The 20,446-nt window shown below is 43.1% G+C and overlaps 1 protein-coding gene across 37 annotated transcripts in view; it reads right to left on the bottom strand.

Annotated features, from left to right (window-relative positions):
- cast (calpastatin) overlaps nucleotides 1-13,567 on the bottom strand; it is a 39,226-nt gene extending 25,659 nt beyond the window's left edge. For 15 of the 37 annotated variants that reach the window (XM_037100584.1, XM_037100589.1, XM_037100585.1 and 12 more), the window contains exons 1-2: nucleotides 13,454-13,525; nucleotides 11,668-11,757 (exon numbers count right to left, since the gene is read on the bottom strand). In XM_037100584.1, coding sequence (XP_036956479.1) covers nucleotides 11,668-11,757; nucleotides 13,454-13,510 — 147 coding nt within the window. In that variant the 5' untranslated portion in view covers nucleotides 13,511-13,525. Of the gene's footprint in view, nucleotides 1-50; nucleotides 224-7,687; nucleotides 7,859-11,667; nucleotides 11,758-12,754; nucleotides 13,039-13,453 lie in introns of those variants that run through there. The other 22 variants (XM_037100615.1, XM_037100622.1, XM_037100616.1 and 19 more) reach the window with 14 other exon arrangements.
- Between the last annotated feature and the right edge of the window lie 6,879 nt (nucleotides 13,568-20,446).

Below are 20,446 nucleotides of genomic sequence, written 5' to 3'. Positions count from 1 at the left end.
CGCTAACATTAGAACAACCACAAAGGGGGAAATAGTCCCCAGATACATACCATGGGTTTGCCTGTGAGTGTATATCCTCTATGTACCCTGATGTGAACACTACTGTGATGCTCCCTTGCGGCTGTTTCACCTTAGATCCCCGCTGTTAATCCACGCACAAGCATGCAAACACACACATGTAAACACACACTGACACACACACACACACACACACCCAGCAGTGCAAAACTTGTTGCCCCGCCTTCCTGGGAGCAGTACAACAAGCCTGTGCTGCTCACAGCCCCGCCTCCTCAGCCACAGGCCAGCAGAGCAGGCTCAGTCCGATTGGCCGGCCTCACACAGACCCGCCCACTGCTTGGTCCCTGCCAGGAAAATTAAATAAGTCAGCGTGAGGGAAACTTGGGGCTGGGTCAGGGCGATCTGCGCGAGGAGGGGATGTTGCAGTTCGATAACAGACATGATGGCTTACATCAAGATTTCATCGCGAAGAGATGTTGTCGAAGGATGAAGCACTGAGGCGGCAGAAGTAGACCTGCTGGAGGGGAGCTGTTTGGTAGAGTCTGGGTGTGTCTGATACACTCACTGCTTAGGAATCTAGACTGCAGAGCCTGTGTGTGTGTGTTGTAGGGAAGAAAAGAAGAGAGGGAGGGGGACCACATCACATGTAGCCCTAACCGCACCCAAAGACAGCCAGAGCAGTGAAATTTTTTTTTTAAAAAAAGGTGTAAATTAAAGAAGGTTGGAAGGAAGGGACCCGAAACAATGTGATCACCGAGACACGTCCAGGCGTGTTCTCCGCGGCCTTCACTGCTCTTCAAAGCCTCCCCTGAACAAAGGGACGGACAGGAAACGCAGCCTCTGGACAGCAGCCAGAGGTTATGTAAGAAATTCAAAAACAAGGATGGCAGCTTGATCTGTAACCCCCCTCAACAAACACACTCACACACACACTTTACGGGATTGATTGGCTGATAGTTCGCTGCCTACTAAAGTTAATCAAGAAACTTTTAAACACAGCTCAGATGGAGCGCTGCAAACCACAAAACATGTGAAGCATGTTGAAGGGGAGGGCTCTGGAGGACAGCACAGCAGAGCACAGCGCCCCCCTGTGTCTGAAGATGCTCACAGCACTTAGATGAAAATGAATGGAGGATTGTGTGAGCGTCGCCTGCTGCGTGGGCTCACCGTGTCTGTCAGCTTCTGTATCAGTCTGTTGTTTTTACGCTGACTGAGCAAACGTCTGGCATGTACTGTATGTGTGCCACACTTGTTTTGTCTATTATGTATTTATGTCATTTCTGAAGAAAGTTTTGATTCAACCATGGTCCTATTAAGCTTATCCCTGCAGAGCTCTCACGGCTGAAGACCAAAACAGCAGCACTGTCAAGAAACTTTCACACTTTCAAGCCACTCTTACTTTGTAATTGTTGTCTGTGAGCTTCTGTAAGGCCTCCAAGTTCAGTGTTATACATTATTAGTGTTGTAACTATTCATCCTTGATCTGTGTCTGAAGCTACGCCATGCTACGCCGGCCCTTGTATTTTTGGATAATGGGCCTGGGAAATCAAAGTCCCTCAATTACCCCTGGTCCCCTGGTCCCTGAGTAACAATCAGTGCTTTTTACACCAAAGAAACAAACAGTGTTTGTGTTTCAGTGTTGTTTGTTTTCTTTTTGGGCTGTATGATCCATTTATAGTTACTTTCCAAACATGTTGTATTACCGCACAATGAACTCTACTACAATCTATCTACTATAAGCCACTGTAGTTGTAGACTTGCTTAAAGCTATATAATGAGGGATTTCACAGAAAGGAAGGTGTATAGATGCATATAAAGTGTAATCAGTGTGAATTAGGGCATCTGCAGTACTGGAGAAAGATGGTTGATCATTAAGAGCTTTAATTGCGTGCACACCCACAGCGTCAGTACCTGGGAACGAGACTGTCAGCTGTCTTTCTCACTGCACCTTTAAATGGTGCGCTCGCAAACAGCAGCCGACAAATCCTGCATGGTATGCCGTTAAACATCAGCCGCGTCAAGCTGATGATTACAAGACAAAGGGACCATCACCTTGAATAAAGAGTGCGGTGGATGTATTTTCTTCTCCAGAATAATGGTGTGCCTTGTTCCTTAAATTCCTCTGACCGGATTGTCTAAAAATACATTTAAAAGGACAAGCAGTCCTACCAACATTACCTCCTCAACTTGTTGCACAATCCGTGCCCCGGCCCTGGCATCTCCCTGACAGGAATATTTGTGTCTGTTTTGGGACCTTTCACAATAAATCTTCTCTAACAGCTTTGCCCTTTAGTGTCTTTAGCTCTGTTGGTGTTTATGTGTGTGAGAAAAAGAGAGAGAATGTGTTGGCATGTTTCTGTAAGAAAACTGGATCCACACATCTTATTTGGTAACCCCTGGCAACACTTATCTTTGTTGACAACTAATGAGATAAAGCAGGCGGGGACCCACCCATTCAGAGGGATTGCCCAATCAGAGCTGTGAAGCTGGTTTCTAGTCTCAACTTCTTTGCTTCTGTTCCTATGAGCTCAGAGGTAAACTCCAAGTGGGAGGTTTGATAGTGTCATGTTTCTTAAACTAAGTCTGTGGGAAGGCACAGGAGTGCCTGTATACTTTTGCTGGCAAGAGATCACAGTTAAAACCACTTTATATTGAAAACATACTGGTAGAACTCAGATAGACCGGGAGAGAGGCTTGTTTTTCCAAAAGGGTGGAGAGGTTGTAAAAGACTGTGTGAAACTGGTTGGTCTGATTGTGAACAGTATCTGTCAGAAGGAATCCGTGTTCTCAACGTGAACTTGTCGTTGACTGGAAAACCTGACAAACCAGATTCATTTTACTTTGAGAAGCCCAGTAAATTGATTTAACCTGTGATAGTAATCGATCTGAATGTCAGCGTGGTTGTAACAATGACATCACCGCTGGCAGAGATAAATCTACAAGGGATGATCGCTCAACTCTGTAACTATACAGAGTTTTTCAGCCTGTTGTAGCTAATTGTTTTTTATGTTTGCTGCTTCCAGCAGCAGGAGGCAGCTGCTTTCAGCACACAAGCTCTGAGAAGATAACCATAGCAAGCTTTGGAAGCACCATGGCAATGTTGGCAAGTAGATTGATAAGAAACAGAAGCATCAAGGAAGCTCAAGAGCCAAATAGACTAACCTGACACATCAGATAGTTTGTTTCACAAACTGAAAAGATAGTACAGACAGTAGAGCGCTACTGTCAGCAGAGCGAGTTGGTAAGTCAGTAGTCAGAAGAGCAACTACTTCTTCTCCAATCGAGGAAAGCCCTCAGTGCCATTCTTTGCTCCTCTTTAGATGAAATACACCCCACAGCTCTGATGTCATAGCAGCATCTATGCTACCCTCTTGGGGAGCCGCCATTGTTGCTCCCAAACAGCAAGCATCTATGGCTGGTGTGGCTGGGCGTCACACCCATAGCTGCCAGTGGTTCCTCATAGGATGCTGATTGGTTAAACCACTGTGTCTTCAGCCACCCGAGCATAGCTTGAAGCCTGGCAAAATAGATTTGCAAGCTCACATATTATGAGATTAATCAAATCCAGCTGCCTCACAAGTTAGAGACCACAAACAGGACTAAAAAGAGACAATGAATATTTGACTGATATGCTATTAATAAGGTGGCCTGAGACATGAATCCAAATAAATGCTAAAGCTGCTGCATGTTGGCTGGATGTCTACATTTGCAGCAGTTTGCTAACACGTTCACATGTCAGAGCTATGCATCTGTCTGATTTCAAGTTCTTATGATCACTCATAAAAAATGTTTGTTTTTTTAAAAAAAATACAGCTATTATACAGTATAGACCTTTCTGACACCAGGTTTGCACAGCTAGCTGAGCTAACTAGCTAACGGCAGCTGCAGCTGGCTTACATACTGCACCTTTCAGGGTACTATATCATTGTGTAATGATGTATTTTGAGGTTTTCATCTCAATCTTTTAAATCTTAATCACTGTTGATTTACAGAGTGTTCAAGTGCTGAAGAGATACTCTGAAATCTGGGTTAGCATTGACTAACACACAGCACTGCCGTATAGAGAATAAAGAAAATCTGACAACTTAGTTCCTTCAAAAAAATCACGAGCTAACAGCTTACTTGTCCCTCTTTTAGCCATTAAAACATATAATTGTAGAACAATGACTGCAGTGATCGGTACCCTAAATGACAGGAGTGACAATGACGAAAAATTCTGAAGAGCCAAACCAGTTTGGTACTTAGGTGAAAATAGAAATAGTGACACCTGTTAAGCTCTCCTTCTCTGGTTCCCCCTGTCCATCCATATCCCCCACACTTACTAAACTATAGGCGTCCTGTGCTCAGCTGCATGTCCACGTACCATTTTCTAAATTTAGCACTGCACTTTCCCCCTGGTTTGTTGACCCACTTCATCCCACATTAGAAACACGCACGGGACAATCTGGACCCGTCTCCACCTTCCTACCGTATCTACTGTCAGTTAGATAAGGCTTATCTATGTTGTACATCTACAGATTACGCAAGGCTCGCCCTGTTTTACTAACATTACAGGACAAGACAGAATGAATCTCTGGAGCATAGGAGCCTGAACTGACTCGACATCCATTTTGAAAATGAGCTCATAATAATCACAAGCTTGCTTAAACTCCACCATTAACTTTGGCCTGCTACTTGGATGTGCTTATGTGAAGTCGTACCACGAATTTCTAGCCTTATATCACATTACAATTTCCAGTAAGTGTCAAGCCACTGGGTCTTCATTACCTATTACCTTACTTGCAACAAACATCATGTGGCTCTGAGTGCCAGCTTTTCCTCAAGCAAGTCAGATGTAAACAGACAGCGGGACAAGAGTTCAGGAGGCATTTGGTGGCGAACAACAACACCTCGGTGAAGCAGGTGAGCCCAGAGTCCTGGACACTCTCCCAGGCTCGATTTTATATAACTGACATAAAAAAAAATGTAAAAGGCGGAGAGCAACGTCAGCAGCCAGCTCAAGCCAAACTGACAGTGCAGCGAGAAATCTGACAAGTCCCACTGAATGCTGGCAAATACCACACAGGCTCCCCGCGGGCTGAACGCCAACCCATTCAGCAGGAAACGGAGGGATAATATTTTGCTGCACAGGATGTGTGTCAACAAAACAGCTGTGTATTTATGCTCACATGTACACAGTGTTCCCTTGCTCTCTGTCTGGCACAGGCGCACCCACAGCCTAAGGGTTTATCACAGAGGGCCACGTGCTGAAGCATCACATCAATGCAGCTGTACGATATTGAACTTGTGACAGGATTTCAGTAAGCGGCACATGACAAATTGCAAACCGACCCGGCTGGTTTGTAGTTACTGACACCACAGGGGAAATTCAAGTTCTGATCTGTCATTGCCTAAAAGTAGCCTAAATGTGAAATGACATCATGCTCTCATTCGATCAAATGACTCATCAGAACATCTTTGTGCTCCAAGCCAGTAAAGTGACAACAATCAGTGTCTGGACTTTACCCAAGGGCTGTGCAATTATCAGTAACTTTGCCTGAGTGTTTTCATTTTAATGTGTAATTTATGTGTTCAAGGACAAATACTGTTAGTTCATTATTTATATGCCGACTCATCATCATCTGTGAAGTTGGTTGATGAAGATGGTTCAGGTACACCCAATAATACACATGACATAAATGACTTGTTAGCAAATGGTTGCTTATTTCGATGACCAGCTGTTACGGAACGACTTCATGATTTATCTGGAGTACGTTATTTGGCCACCTGATTAAAAGTTCAATATTCTCTCTTTTAGCTCTGTCTTTGGTCTCTACCAACTCTACAGAGGGACATATCAGGTTTGTAGCTGCTAATGTTCACCAACTAGTTGCTAACTGGGTCTTTTAAGTGGTCGGATCCTGAGCAGTGTACCAAAGGTTTTTCATGAGATAAACGAGCATGAACCAAAACATTACATATTCTGTAGGTTCATCACTACGAGCACTTTCATTGTTGTCACATCAGCTGCATTAAGCAAGTCAGAATTATGAATGCATACTTTTTACCTTGCATTTACTCTTATTTTCACCTAAGTTAAGGTGCAGTTCGTAAGAACTGACCACCTGTTGAATTCATACTCAAAACAAATATGGGGCAGCATATCAGCAGTTAGCTAGTTAGCTGAGTTAGCTGTGCAGTTAGAAGTCAGGACTGGGACCAAGGAGCACCAGGGGAATGTTGTTGTTTACATTTACACAGTTGCTTTGGACCCGGATGGGTCATGCCTAGCTGGCTAGCATGCTAACATGCTAACATTAAATATATCTGCTACACAGTATAGACAATTTATTTCATTTTCTAATGTTTTCAACTGAGAATTTTACATTTACATTACACCTTAAGGACTGTACTATAACTTTTTAGTTTAGAGTTGTTCTCTGTAGATACTGAATGAAAGCTGTAGTATGTTATGTAAATGATTAATCCGTTATAAATCCACTGCGGTGTTGAAACAGCTGCCTTGTATCACAGAATGCAAACACAAGTGTCAATTGTCAAGACTGATGGGTACAACATCCACTAAGCTCCTAATGGATGTGCGTGTTTGACAACAAGGAAAACTTTCAGACGTGTGTGTAAGTGTTCAATTGTTGTCTTGTCATTTTTAGACTTTGTTCCTATGTGTTTCCCCAGTGGCCATTTCCTGTCATGATAATGGTTCCAGAGGACAGCGAGCTGTGGGGGAGGCAGACTGCTGCAGTCCAGTTTTGTTCATAAAACACAACAAAAGATCCTCCCAGCAAACATCTCAAAGCATCCTGTGAGCAGTCCTCCTCCCAGGGATAATTTGCTATTTAACCTTCAGCACATAAAGTGACTCAGAGCACATTATCTCAGCCCTGATAACAAAGAAATGACATTGACTGCGAATCTGTCAAATATCACCACACAGCCACCTTCTCTGTGTGAAGCTGTGACAGTGACAGTGAGGCTACAGGACATGTCCTGTCAGTGAGGACATGTCGCTTTTGAAGTTGTGCAAAGAAAAAGAAAAAAACAATAGAGAGAGAGTGTGCGTACACATGGACACACATGCTCAGGATAGCTACACACCCTTTTCAGATTGCATGATCTCGACAGATTGTCACGGGGGAATGCTATTCGGGCAACACCTAAAAACTATGACCCCTGTTCAGAAAAACACAGAACTTATTGTTCCTTTTTAATGACAATTAAATCAGAAAATATTTTCAATAGCACGCCATTTGAAACAACCACCACTAACAAGTATTCATGCATTAAGAGAGAGCTTGTCGCAGCAGGTAGAGACCAGGGCAGGCCTCGTCCAAGCCTTGGTTTTAATATCTGACTACTACAAACCACAAACTCTGACTCTGAACTGTTGGAGACTGACCGGCAGCCTCACATTCCAGCACAGAGAGCGAGGGAGGGAGGGAGGGAGGTCTCACTTGGACTGAAGCCAAGACAGTTTTCCTCCTTATGCGAGTTTCCCCTATAAGTCCTTTGTTAAATGCACAGCACGAACCAGACCAACAGAACTAACAAGAACAGCTGCATTGCTAATACGCGTCCATTTCAACTTACAGGCTGACTTACATGAGCAAATCAAAACACACGTGGACACTTACAGCACATACTGAGGCAAAACACACACATCTGAACACACCTGCTCCTCCACAGCCACATCCCGCAGGGCCGGGGCGTCCCGTGGGCCTCGGATCCAGCTCAGTATCTGGCCCATGTTGGCTGAAAAGTGCCTCCGAAACGTCTATGTGTGTGTGTGTGTCTGTTTGTCTGTCTCTGTCAGCCTCTGCCTTGCCTGTCGGCTTGCAGCATGTTTCCAGCACACAGGCAAGGGAACGGGAACGGGAGGGAGAGAAGGGGGAGGGACTGGAGGGGGGTGTGGTCGTGGAGCAGAGACGAGAGGGGAGGGATGGGGAGAGGGGGGGAGTTCAGATGTGGAAGCCACAAGAGGCTGGGCCGTAACTCTCTGGGCTATAAAGGGAAGTGAGCTGACCGTGGACTGACACCCACCAACCTGATGAGGGGCCACATCTGAGCTGCTTCTCAAGAGAAACAGATACGGCTGTTTCTCCTGACACACACACAAGGGCACATTATGTGCATAAAATATGCCTGCATGTGCAGATGTGTGGAACTATTTTTCTATATCAAACTTTGATATGAGACGAGCTGCTTATCAAAACACACCCACGTCTGTGACTTGAGCACACACAGGCACGGCAGACACGCACACATGCTTATGTACACACCACACGCAGCAATACAGGAGAGCTTGTGCAACCAAAACAGCCGCCAAATTGCCTCTGAGAATTAAGGGTGGGGAAAGTTTTATATGACATCTGCGTCAAGTCATCTGCCAAGAGAGACGAGACTGTTCTGAGGAACAGTGTCGGGGAGGGTATAGATTAAACCATGATTATTACAACATCTGGTCGGCAGGTCGAAATGGGTGAAAAGCCACCGGTGGAGCCGATGTGAGGTTGCTATCTGGGATTTCATCATTAATCAGTGTATATAGGAAACAAGAATGTAGGGAGTGTTCCTACAGAGCCCCTGAGTAATAGATTTACTGAAGCTTAAGGCTTGGGTGTTGGCTTTCTGAACCCACAGTGCTTTAATAGAAGAGAGATGTTTTATTTGAACAACGCAAAAGACAACATTGCCTTCCACATGTTGAATGTGTGGAACAAGTACACTCAGGTGTATCCAGAGTCATTACTTATCTCCTATTGTTTTCACGTCTTTCACATCAGAGCGGGAGCGCAAACTGCAATTCCACTCATAGCTCTGAGGTGTTCACCTCACCTGTGACTTGGGTGGATTGTGTATCCATTCGGGCAGCCCTCGGGTGGGGTGCACAGACAATACTGTCTTTGAGTGAGTCAGCGCGATGGAATCGGTCTACGAGCCTCTTAGTTGCGAGTGTTTTAGCAGCACACCTCTGCAGAATAATGTGTCGTGCTATCAATGAGTTGAAACCAGCCAGACGTGAAACTCCTGTTTGTGGTTGAACAAGTGGCCAGGTGGAGCTGGACACTGCCCCCTTTAAGCGTGACACGTGGCAGGGTTCAAGGATGCAAAATAGAATTCAAACCACCGTGGGCGCTATACCAACCTGAGCCTGAATGGCAGCATTAAGACCAACAGTGAACATGGATAACTAAAGAATATATCTGTTGTGCTGATAAAATATAGGAATGCGCTATTTGATAGTAAAGTGTGAAAAATCAAAATTATCAAAAAATGATCACCAAAATCTGAAGAAATAACAGTTTTGACGTGATTACATTGATGTATTATGTTGCAGAGATACGGTATATATTGGGGTTAGCATGCTAATTAGCAAGCCCCAGTCTGTCCCTGTCCAAAGCTCCTGCACTCACTGTATAAACATCAAGCTCTGAATCCAGACAGCTAGCGCCACGCCTAACTGAACTAACCGGCTAAGCATTTTCATTTGGCAGCAGTTAGCAGGTACGCCGGTGACATGCTGCCCTCTATTTGTTTTGAGTGTGAATTCAACATGTGCCCAGCTCTTACATATTACACCTTTAATTGATAAGAAGAAAGAGAAGAAGATCATTTTATATCATAAATGACATATTTGCCTAAAGAGGCTTTACAATATGTGCCTACAACATTACGGCTGCAACTAACAGCTGTTGTCATGATCACTAATCTGTCGATTATTTTTCTTCAATTGAATGACAAGTTGTTGGGTCGATCAAATGTCAGAAAATGGTTAATAATGTTGATCAGTATTTCCCAAAACCTCGGATGACGTCCTCAGATGTCTTGTTTTGTTTGCAACCCAAAACTTTTCTATTTACTGTAACAGAGGCCAAAGAAAGTACTACAGCCCAACGAAAGCCCTCCAGTGATGTCACTCAAGTTGCATCATGGGAAATGTAGGAGCCACACTGTGAAAAGGAAGAAAAATAAGTGGACAGATTAAGGCTGGTTCTCTCTGGTCTCTGGTTGTTTTCTTCAGATTTTAAACATTTGTTTTTTAAAATGTCAACAACGAGTCCAACAGTGCAGTAGACTTGACCAGTGGACCACTTTTCAAAAAAACCGTGGCGCCTTACATTACCCATAGTTCAACTTAGATTTCGAACATATCTCCTGCTTTACATCTGAACCGCCAGTGTGTTCACGCACACAATGGAATGAAGTCCTACAAGTTTGCATTGTTCTTCTGTACCCTATGACTTCAGAAAGGGAAAGGCGAACAGAGTGTGTGCGGCACAGGCACACACTTGTATCAATGCACTGTACATGTTGCAATAGACCTCTGATAATGTGCATGCCTGCACACAAAGACACACCTCTGTCGATGCAACGTGCCAAATGACCCAGCCTGTAAAACTAGCCGCCATGGGAAACAGGCGTCTTCTGCTGTAACCTCCCAGAGATCTACCTGAACTCGTATCACTTGTTTGGCCTGCGGTGGCGTTGGAAATCTTTTTTTTTCTTTCCAGATTTGCATTAAAAGGTTTAATCTAGTGACAGATAGTGTGGATTAAAATTCAAAATTGGAGCGTTACCCAACAGTACACCGTTAGTTGAATCCATGACCAGAAAGCAAATGAATCAATGACTTCCCAGTGCCAGGTTAATGTGCATCTGTAACTGGACTCCTCGGGTAGAGTGGCGCTCTTCTTTATATTTAGACCCATGTCGTACTACAGCCGCCCAGCAGTTCATACATGCACAAACTCTGCTGATCACCACCTCACACATCCACATACGTACTGTAGGGACCTGCTCCTAGAAATAATGCATGGACTCTACACCAGTCTAATAAGTCTATAGCCATCTCTTATGTATAGCCATACATCTTTTACATCATTGTAAAAAAAAAATAGAAAATAAAAAAATTCAGGAAGTATATTTTTAGAGCTAGGCAAGAGTAGATCGTCGAGGTGAAAGTCTGAGGACGATCTTAGAAAAGCGTCTTCTGAAAAGATGACGACGATTTGTAGTAAAGATGCTAAAGATAATGAAGTCTAATCGCTCAGTGAGAACAAAGACGACATTGTCTGGGGGTTTATTTCTCTGTAAGACTCTGAACTCACTCTGAATGGTTGGTGGTTGGATATTTGGTGTTGTGGAGGAAAAAAAAGGGCAGGAATCTTAAGAGTTTGTGGTTACCACACCTCCTCATCATCAGCAACAAGACTGAACACACAAGACAACTTTCCCAGGCTGCAGGTTCACAGGCGAGCAGCTCTTTTCAGAGCAATCAGCATTTTCTACCAGCTCAGGGATTCTCTCGGCGACTGAGCTCAGCAGAGGGAGACAAACACAAACTCGGAGAGTTATCTGGTGTGCGAGCCTCCTTGTCAAGGTCCTACAGTTCTTATGACACCAACAGTTACAGAGTTATTCTTAAACATTTCATCAAAAAAATCAACTTCAACCCTGCCTGCTTATCAAGTGAGCCCGAGGTTTTCTCAATCTCTCTCCAGCAGAGCTTAAAATTGAAACTAAACTCATCGAGAATCCGTAAAAGAATAATCAGCCTTGCAGGAGCAAGTCAGAAGTCAGAAGCAAAATAAATTCCCCTTCTCTGGTTTCACCATGCATCTGTGAGACAGCAGGAGGAGGTGAAGTCAGTACCTTGCCATAGCAGGACCGTGCAGGAGGATCGTAGGCTGCGAACCTGCTACCGTGATGGACTTCAGACTGGGAAGCAGCTGCTCCACCTTTCTACACACACAAACAACACACAGCGACCAGCTTATTATTGGAGGCGCACAGGCTTGGAGAATGCGCTTTTTGGCTGCAAATTCAATGGGGACGTCTGTCACAGGATGCAGCGAGAAAGAAAGCTATTGTGTTGGAGCTTTATTCATTTAGCTTGTGACGGAAAAGCTTTCCTTATCATCTCACTGCTGCTGCTGCTGCTGTTGCTTTTTTAACATTTCTTTTGCTACCGAATGGAAGACATAAAAAGCAGACATGCTGATCATGTCGGCATTGAGCATTGACTTAAAGGTGCAGTATGTAGTTTTGGGGAGGACATTACAATCAGAGGAGAGAGCTCTACTCTGAGTGATGTATCTAATGCTTAAACAAACTTAATAAACAAACTCTCTTTGTTTTCATGTCTGAATTAACTGAATAAACAAACTGACTTTAAACATACAGTTTCGTCCTGTTTTACTGTGTTTATACGTGGCGGACCCTGCCACCTTTCTAGCTTCAAACGGTGCCCTGGTGACCTTATTTTCCTCTGAGAACAGCTTGTTTACACAGTCAAGGACAAAACCCTTTTTCTGACTTACGTATTATTACCTCATTAATATTGTTTATGTTAAAATTCACAGTTTGAACTTTTTCCCAAAACTACATCGTGCCCCTTTAACATCCGATCCAAAGCTCCAGGAGGAATAACTGGAACTAACTCAGAGCTGAAAACGAGTGTTTGAACAGTCACACACACCCTCATCTATCAACACTGTGTCTGACACAATGTGGGCACAGCTCTTACATTCATATACTTAAGTTTGATAATGATCCTCTGCTGACTATGCCAAGTTTCTACAGATCTATTCAGCAGAGCCTGAACACTTGCAGACTAGTTGTGTTGCTTTTTTTCCCCCCCTGCGCACAGCTTCCATACAGGTGCCAAGTTTTACCTACAACGAGTCCCTCAGCGTGTTTTTGCCAGAGGGAGAGAAGAGGAGGAAAGCAGAGTACTCACAAGGCTGTTCCAGTATGCTGCATACGCCATGAGGGATCAGGAGGAGCGGAGGAACAAAGATTCAACCCTGCACTGCCACTCTCTGCTGTCCTCACCGCAGGATCTACTTTATCATACCTCCCCAAACAGTGTGCCACTCCCAACACGCCACACACACACACACACACACTTACGCACGCTTCGGATAATTACGACAAAGCTGTCTGTACTTATTGTCTTCTTTGGCTGATTCCAGTGAATTCATTCTTTCTCCAGAGCGTCCAGCTCTTCCGCATAACCCATGATTAATCCTGTATCAGTGTGCAGTTTGTGTAACACCCCCACACTCCCATCAACCATCCGCGCGCGCGCGCACACACACACACATTTCCAAAAGAGGAACTTTTTTGTCTCCAGCTCTCCAGCATTCGGCAACAACAGCTGGCGTTATCAGCGTCGACTGACCGACGATGCCTCGTCACAGTCGAGGTTAAGGATGCAGCAGCCATCACATTCTGCACGTCCGCTCCAAAATACGCACGGGAAGTGTCCAAACTCCTGCACACTTAGCGGTGTTGTCTTGGAAGAAGCCATTTGTGTGTGTGTGTGTGTGTGTGTGTGTGTGTGTGTGTGTGTGTGTGTGTGTGTGTTTTAAATCTTCAGACACACCCTGAAGCATCCTAACCCTCACCCAGAAAGAAAGAAAGAAGAACAACTCACTTCTTTCGCCTCCTTGGCGCCCTTCTGCTGACCGTGGCTTTTCTTTTTTTGTGGCATCTTCAAAATGCGGACAGATGAGCTTTTTAGAGTGTCCCTCTGCGCCCTCGTTCTTCTGTTTATGGGGATTCAGAGTAGGCTGATCTGCCCCTCAGAGCAATAATAAGTTGCCCCTCCCGCTGAAAAAACACTTCTCCGGCGTGAGATGACTGATCAGCTGGCACAAACTTCATGTTCAATGTGCAGCCCAGCTGTGTGAGTGCGTGTTTTAAGATGGAGCTGCAGCAAGTAAGGTCTTGCAGAGGGAGAGTTTAGATATCACATATGATGCTCAGTTACACTGCTCCACACACTGTGGCACGGTAACATAGCCTGCACACTTACACACACATAAGAGATCATATAAAGAGGACTCAAGTGCAGCGGTGGCAGCTGTGGCCTATAGACTGCTTCTACTGTGTGATCCGGTGCTTGTGAGGACATGTCCGTGGATTTCTGTGCTGAAATTGTCATGTAACACTGACTTGTGTGCAGGAAGAGCCCTCAGACTGGATTTTTCTTTCTTTCTTTTTTTGTTTTGGCATGAAGAGACACACCCCGCAGATCAGGGAACAGTTGACTCACCGATGATCTTATCCTCTTCCTCCTCTGTCCCACTCTGCGCAGCGCAAGGTGGCCCTCTGGTGGCCAAGAGGGGGACCGTGTGTGTGTGTGTGTGTGTGTGTGTGTGTGTGTGTGTGTGTGTGTGTGTGTGTGTGTGTGTGTGTGTGTGTGTGTTGGTATTGCTATGCTTGTGTGGACCAGCCCGTGAAATCCCACCTGTCTTGTGAGATTATTTTTTTTACTTGTGAGGTCATTTTGCTTGGTCCTCAAAAAGAATATTGCTAGTGTGTGTATGTGTGTGCGCCTTTCCTCCACTACAGTGAGCAGTTGTTGTTTTCTTTCAAAGATTTTTTTTTTCCTCCATATGAACTTCTGACAAAACCAGAGGTGGATTATTTTCTTAAATCAAAGTACTTAAACAACACTAAAAATACGCATGTGCTTTAAGTATTAAAGAGAAAAATGTAAGCTTGTGACATTTATATCAGATTATTATAACTCATACATTACTATAAAAGCAGGATTTTAGATTTGTAGCTGGATGAGGTGGAGTACATTTTGTACTGGATAACAGCTAATGATTTGTATTTCAACCACAAATCAGTCGACGGTTTGGTTTGTAGAAATCCTGATCATAGTGAGGAATGCTGTCACAGATGAACAGCCTTCACAATACTTGTTTTGTCCAACCAACAGATCACACCTCAAAACCATTAACTAAATCAAAATCATCAAAATATTAAAAGCAGCGTTATGTAGAAATTGGCTTTTTGTGCGATTTCGCACCCCTCACAGTTTCTGAGTGCAACACCACTGTTGTAAACACAAAGCCCAGTTCTGTAACGTGTTGTCAGACGTAATGTAGGCGCCGACTAAAAAACAAACCTCATTAAGACAGTGTTGTGTTGAAAACTTGTTTGTTTAAGTAAACGTGTGCGTAACGCTGTGATCCTACCCACTCACTGAAGTTACATAGTGCAGAAACAAGTGAGGGCGGAGTGGCTGAGACAGAGACACCAGCCAGCCTGGTAAAATACTCTGTTCCCTCAAAATCGTTCCGTAGCTATTAGTTTAAGGTAAAAAGTGATATAATGTTGTTTTAAGTTAAATCATGTAAAACATGTGCTTTAAGTATTAAACGCACTTGATGCAGAAATATGGTCTGCACGACTTTTAGAGGCTACTATCATATATTATTTAATCATCATTCCTCATGCATTAATGTGAAAGCAGGATTTTACTGTTGTTGAGTTGGTGCAAATTTGTGCTGGACTGCAACAAATGATACATTTAATTTCTTTCATTAATCTCCAATTTCAACTACTAACAGATTGACGGTCTGGTTTGTAAAATAAAATTCTGATTATAATAAGAAATACAGTCACAAACTGATGTATTTTCATTAATTTGAAATATAAAATATAGAATTAATTGAAAAGGAAAAGCAGCAAGTCCTCACGTTTTTAAAGCTGAAACTTTCAACGACTTCGTCATGAAAATCCCAAATGATCATCCAAGTAGTGTACAGTTCACTGTAATGTTATCCTGCCATGTCTCACACATTCCTGTCTAATATAAGCAACCATTCTGTCAGCTGGTGAATCATGTCAGTTCATTTTAAGGCAAACATTGGAAACCTTCTGTGGCTGCAGCTTCTCAATTATGAGCTTTTATTGTTTTCCTCTGTTTATATCATATAAACTTAATATCTTTGGGTCATTCCTCTGACGTTTCTAAACAAATCAACTCACTGATACAATAATCAGCAGATTAATAAGACATTCATTGGTTGCAGACTTATGGCCTGTAGAGGTGTACAGCTGGATGAATGTGGTGATTTTTATAGATGCATCAAACACATTTCAGTCTGCTTGTAGATGTTCCTTCTTTATGGTACATGACATATAAGCCTTGTTGTGTTGATGTCTCTTCAGTTTCAGTCTAATCAACATTTCTGCATCTACATTACTGGAGCTGAGAATTATACATTTGTTTTGTAAGAAATCTTGACCACTATATTTCATTGTTGCCAACTTGTACCTCCTTTTTTTCTTTTATCAGCATCAGTAACAGTACACAACGGTATGAGAGGCCTTTTGTAGATTTTTGTTGAAAAGGTTAACACCATGAGTATGATGCCTGTTAAAAGATAACCAGAACCACATCGTGATTTGCCTGAAATGTTGACTGATACTGTGTGTTACAGAAGACACAAACGAGGAATCAATACAAACTAACCCAGCACTGATTGGTGCACTTCCTGTCTGATCTGCCTCCTGCCAGCACACGCACACACAAAATCATTGTCATTTCTGGACGTAAGTGGCTGCTGGGATGTCTGAGCGTCGACAGAGTCCGTCACTCCGATGCCCTTCAGAGACAGAAGAGTCCGTCTGACCTTCACACCTCCTGATAACAGTATGAACCCCGTTGCATCCCCACAGAAACCAGCAGTCTATCACCTGCAGAGCGAGGCCAATCTGTGTGACACCACGGCGACATTTTTACGGTACCGTGTGATAACAGATGACATTTGTTCTATGTAGTTTGAGTCGATGACACGAGTGACTGAGACAGATTCTTAACCTTTGCTGCGTTTGTTTCCAGTATTACATGGGTTTTCCACATTCAGACTGTGAGCTATAATAACAAACAACTATTTAAGATCTGATTTTAGGATTTAGGGATTACTTTTATATCAGTAAGGATTAGATTTTATAATAACTAAGAGTAATATACAACGGATCTATTACTCAGTACATACAGTATATGGATATAATCATATGTGTAAATGGGGACTGCTCTGTAAGTGGTTTTATTCTATATTTTCTGGCTTGTGAAGCACGTTATTACTGTCTGTGTTCTGAAAATTGCTACATAAAGTTTATTCAGGATTCTAACTTGAGAAGCAGAAATCCTTCTCTCTTCTCTTCTCTCCACATGTTTTGAATGACATTCTGATATGTGTCAAAGCATACCCTCACCCCTTTATTTACATAATCAAATTGCTCTCATTGACCCTCTTCAACATTCACTTCACCCTTAAATTTACCTGGAAATGTCTCTGAAACATGAAAACCATTTTCACTGTCTTTGAGAGTCTCAAACACATCCTCTCCGTCTGCTTGATCCACGAATTTCGTCAAACTATAGGATGCTTACATTACAGTTGCATGTTACGATGGCTGTACAACTGGATGTTGTACAATATTCAAAATTTTCCAAAGGAAATGAACAATAAAGGACAAGAAAGAAGAGTAACAATACCCTTTCTTTCTTTTTTCTAAGGAATCTTCTTTTATTATGTCTTTACCCTGAGTTAACACTGAGACAAACTTGCGTGGTCTGTTCACCTGTCAGAGACATTGTGTGAATGCAGATTTATGCACTTATACGTGAGGATAACACGTGAAACAATGTAAAAGACATATCAAAGAGCCCCGACACATCTCAGAGTACCAGCATGGTTGAACATGAGTCCTAAGAGTCAATGTTCTGACATATTGAGACACTATTATCACTGTTTATTATACATTACATTAAAATATCTGCTGTCATGACGGAAAAAAAAACCTCATGTTTAATTAATTCCAGCTAAAATGACCTCTCATTGTAATTCTTTCCACTTTAATGAAACAAAGAACATGTTTGATCTACAGAGAATGAAGTGGCAGGTGAGGGGGATTTCCACTTCAACAGAGTCAGGTGTCCAGCTGTGAGCCCACAGGCCTCGAGGTCTGCCTCGTGCTACTCCATGACAATGATGCAGGGATGGGAGACACTTCATCAAGAGGCGTCGGGGCCGACAGCTCAGATTGTGTTCAGACATTCACTGACTTCATGAAGCCCAAACAGTTTCTTATCATCATTATTATCATTACATCATTATTATGTGGGTGTTTCGGTCCCAGCTGAAAATCAGAACATTATAAAAGAATACAGCGACAGAGTGCAACAACAGTGAAATGTCACATTCTGTAGTAATGCAATGTCGTTGTTCTTGACCAACTCCGCGACTTGTGGGTTAAGATTTGCCACTCACTTGCTCCCCGATGGGCCACAGTGATGATGCTGAAGGTGACAAGAGGGGTTGGCATGGCAACCACGTGTCCTCAGTTTAGTGTCACATACAGCAGGTTTTCACGGGGCTGGTGGAGTATAACAGTCCTCCTCACTAGTATAACGAATCTCTCTGCTTTACAGACTTCAGTTAAATTGACTCTGACTCTAATCTTATCATCATATTTGATCATTCTCTATTCTATTTCTTTCCTTGGAATTTTTGAAAATTGCACTGCCTTGATGTTACATACACACAATCACTCATCAGTAAACAACTGTGGAAATTGCCAGCAAGCTGCAAAACGCTGCAGCCGTCACTGAACCGTGCGCGTTCCCTGAGAGCACAGGGAAGTGCAGCTGAAGTCTCCTCATCTATTTGTCACAGCTAATTGATTTCGGCCGAATTAGTGTGTGATGAGGTGTCAGCAGCTTCATCTGCGTCATCCTCCTGCTGCTAAAAGCCAGGACTTTCCTCCAACCGTCTGTCTCTGGAGCTGGAAAAATAATTAGCTGACGAAACACACACTCAGACCTCTGACCTCATTTGACGATAACAGATGCGTGTGTGTGTGTGTGTGTGGTCTCTCTGTGAAATAAGGAAGGCTGGATGACTGATCCCAGGACACTGCGGTGAGAAATACACCCACACTGTTCAGAGATTAGGACAGAGGAAACTGAGAATCAATAAAAAAATAAATAAACAAAGTCGAGGATGAAATGAAACCAGAGATTGTCCACCTTGGTCATGTTCTCGCGACTCCTCACCGTGTGTTTCTGTGCGCCTCAGTGAGCACCTCAGTCAAAGCAAACAGCTGTTGCTAGGTAAACGTGGATTATACCGCAGATCTGGTGCGGACCTGTTTGCTCACCGGCCAGATGAGCGACCATATCAGCCGTTATCAGCTCTGACAAGTTTAACTCACAATGACGAACAAGCTCGCACAAATGTCCATTCGTACAATAGTGCCCGTATTGTTGTCTCTCTGTGCCCAATTTATACAGTCTGTCTGACATGAACTGCACCGACACATGCTCCATTGTTTCCAAGGGGGGAGAAAATAACCTCCACTCTTGCAAAGCCTTTATCTCTGGATCCTCGTACACTCAATGAGCCGCTGTGTCCATCAGTAAACAACTCAGACAGCACCTGATGCTGACAAGAGCACTGCTAGAGGAAAAAAAAACAAAAAACCTTTGAACAGCGGCCTGTTAATGTCATTTGATTTAGGATGACGTTTGAACAGCAGGACACATTTAACAATGAGAAAAAAAAAACAGTGTACATTCAGCTCATTTAAATCTATTTAAGTCCCATTATGGTTTCTTTTTTTTCCAGCATGTGCTCAGCCACCATAAGAAAATAAATGTATAATCTAATCTCACTGTGTTTTTTTAAATCTTTTTATTTTACCAGTTGTCGTATTGATTCTGAAAAGAAGACACCAAAAATATCACGAACCATCAAATCCACAAACACATTACCCTGCATGATCCCCTCTCTGAAACACGATGTGTTACATTATCCACACAGTACACTGCTCGCACTGTATAATAAAACAGTGTGTGACATACAGGTATCTTTGTCGAAAGTGTGCCATATTTATATGTTGTATGCCATTTTTTCACCTAACATTGCCTAATTTTGAGTAATTATGTTGAATCCATCTGATATATCTCACAACGGGAATAGCTCACAGTGTGAAATAGATTTATTTTATCTTAAAATTAGCTTATTTTGATGCTGTATTAGTATATTAATATGTGTCAGTAGATGTGTGTGTCAGTTTGAAATCAAATTAAAACATGTGACTAAAGACCGGAGCCAAGTCAGACCTGAATCAGTGTACAACTATCCTTTGTGTGTTTAGAAAAGGCGCAGGTGTTGCTGATAACGCTGACAATGGCCCTGTTCTGTCGAATCGTCCCAGTGAGCCGTGGCCGTGTGACACCGAGCCGCACTATCAGCCCTCTGAATCTGACTCTTAATTCCATTATTCACACCTGCGCCTCCTCTACTGCGATGTGTCCAAGTGTCCTCTGTGAAGAGAGTCTCACTTAACTTAGGACACATTGTCAGCTCTGCGTAACCCCCTCCATGCTGATGAGCCTGAGTCGACTCTTATAACCCTTCTTAAAAATCACATGATGACGTCTGTGTTTTCATGTGTGCAACCGCTTCATGGGAAAAGCGACCATGACAATGACCATCATGAATATTTGAACCATTTCAATACGCTGTAGCCACGTGTATCGTGTTGAACGTACAGTAATTCTCAGGGCCGTGGGTTAATGTTAGGGTCTGGATTAAAGATTTAGAGAGAAGGGTATTAA

Source organism: Acanthopagrus latus, chromosome 6 (genome assembly GCF_904848185.1).
Source record: "Acanthopagrus latus isolate v.2019 chromosome 6, fAcaLat1.1, whole genome shotgun sequence".
NCBI lineage: Eukaryota > Metazoa > Chordata > Actinopteri > Spariformes > Sparidae > Acanthopagrus > Acanthopagrus latus.
The sequence above is the reverse complement of the archived record's forward strand: the minus strand, read 5'-3'. Positions and strand labels throughout refer to the sequence as shown.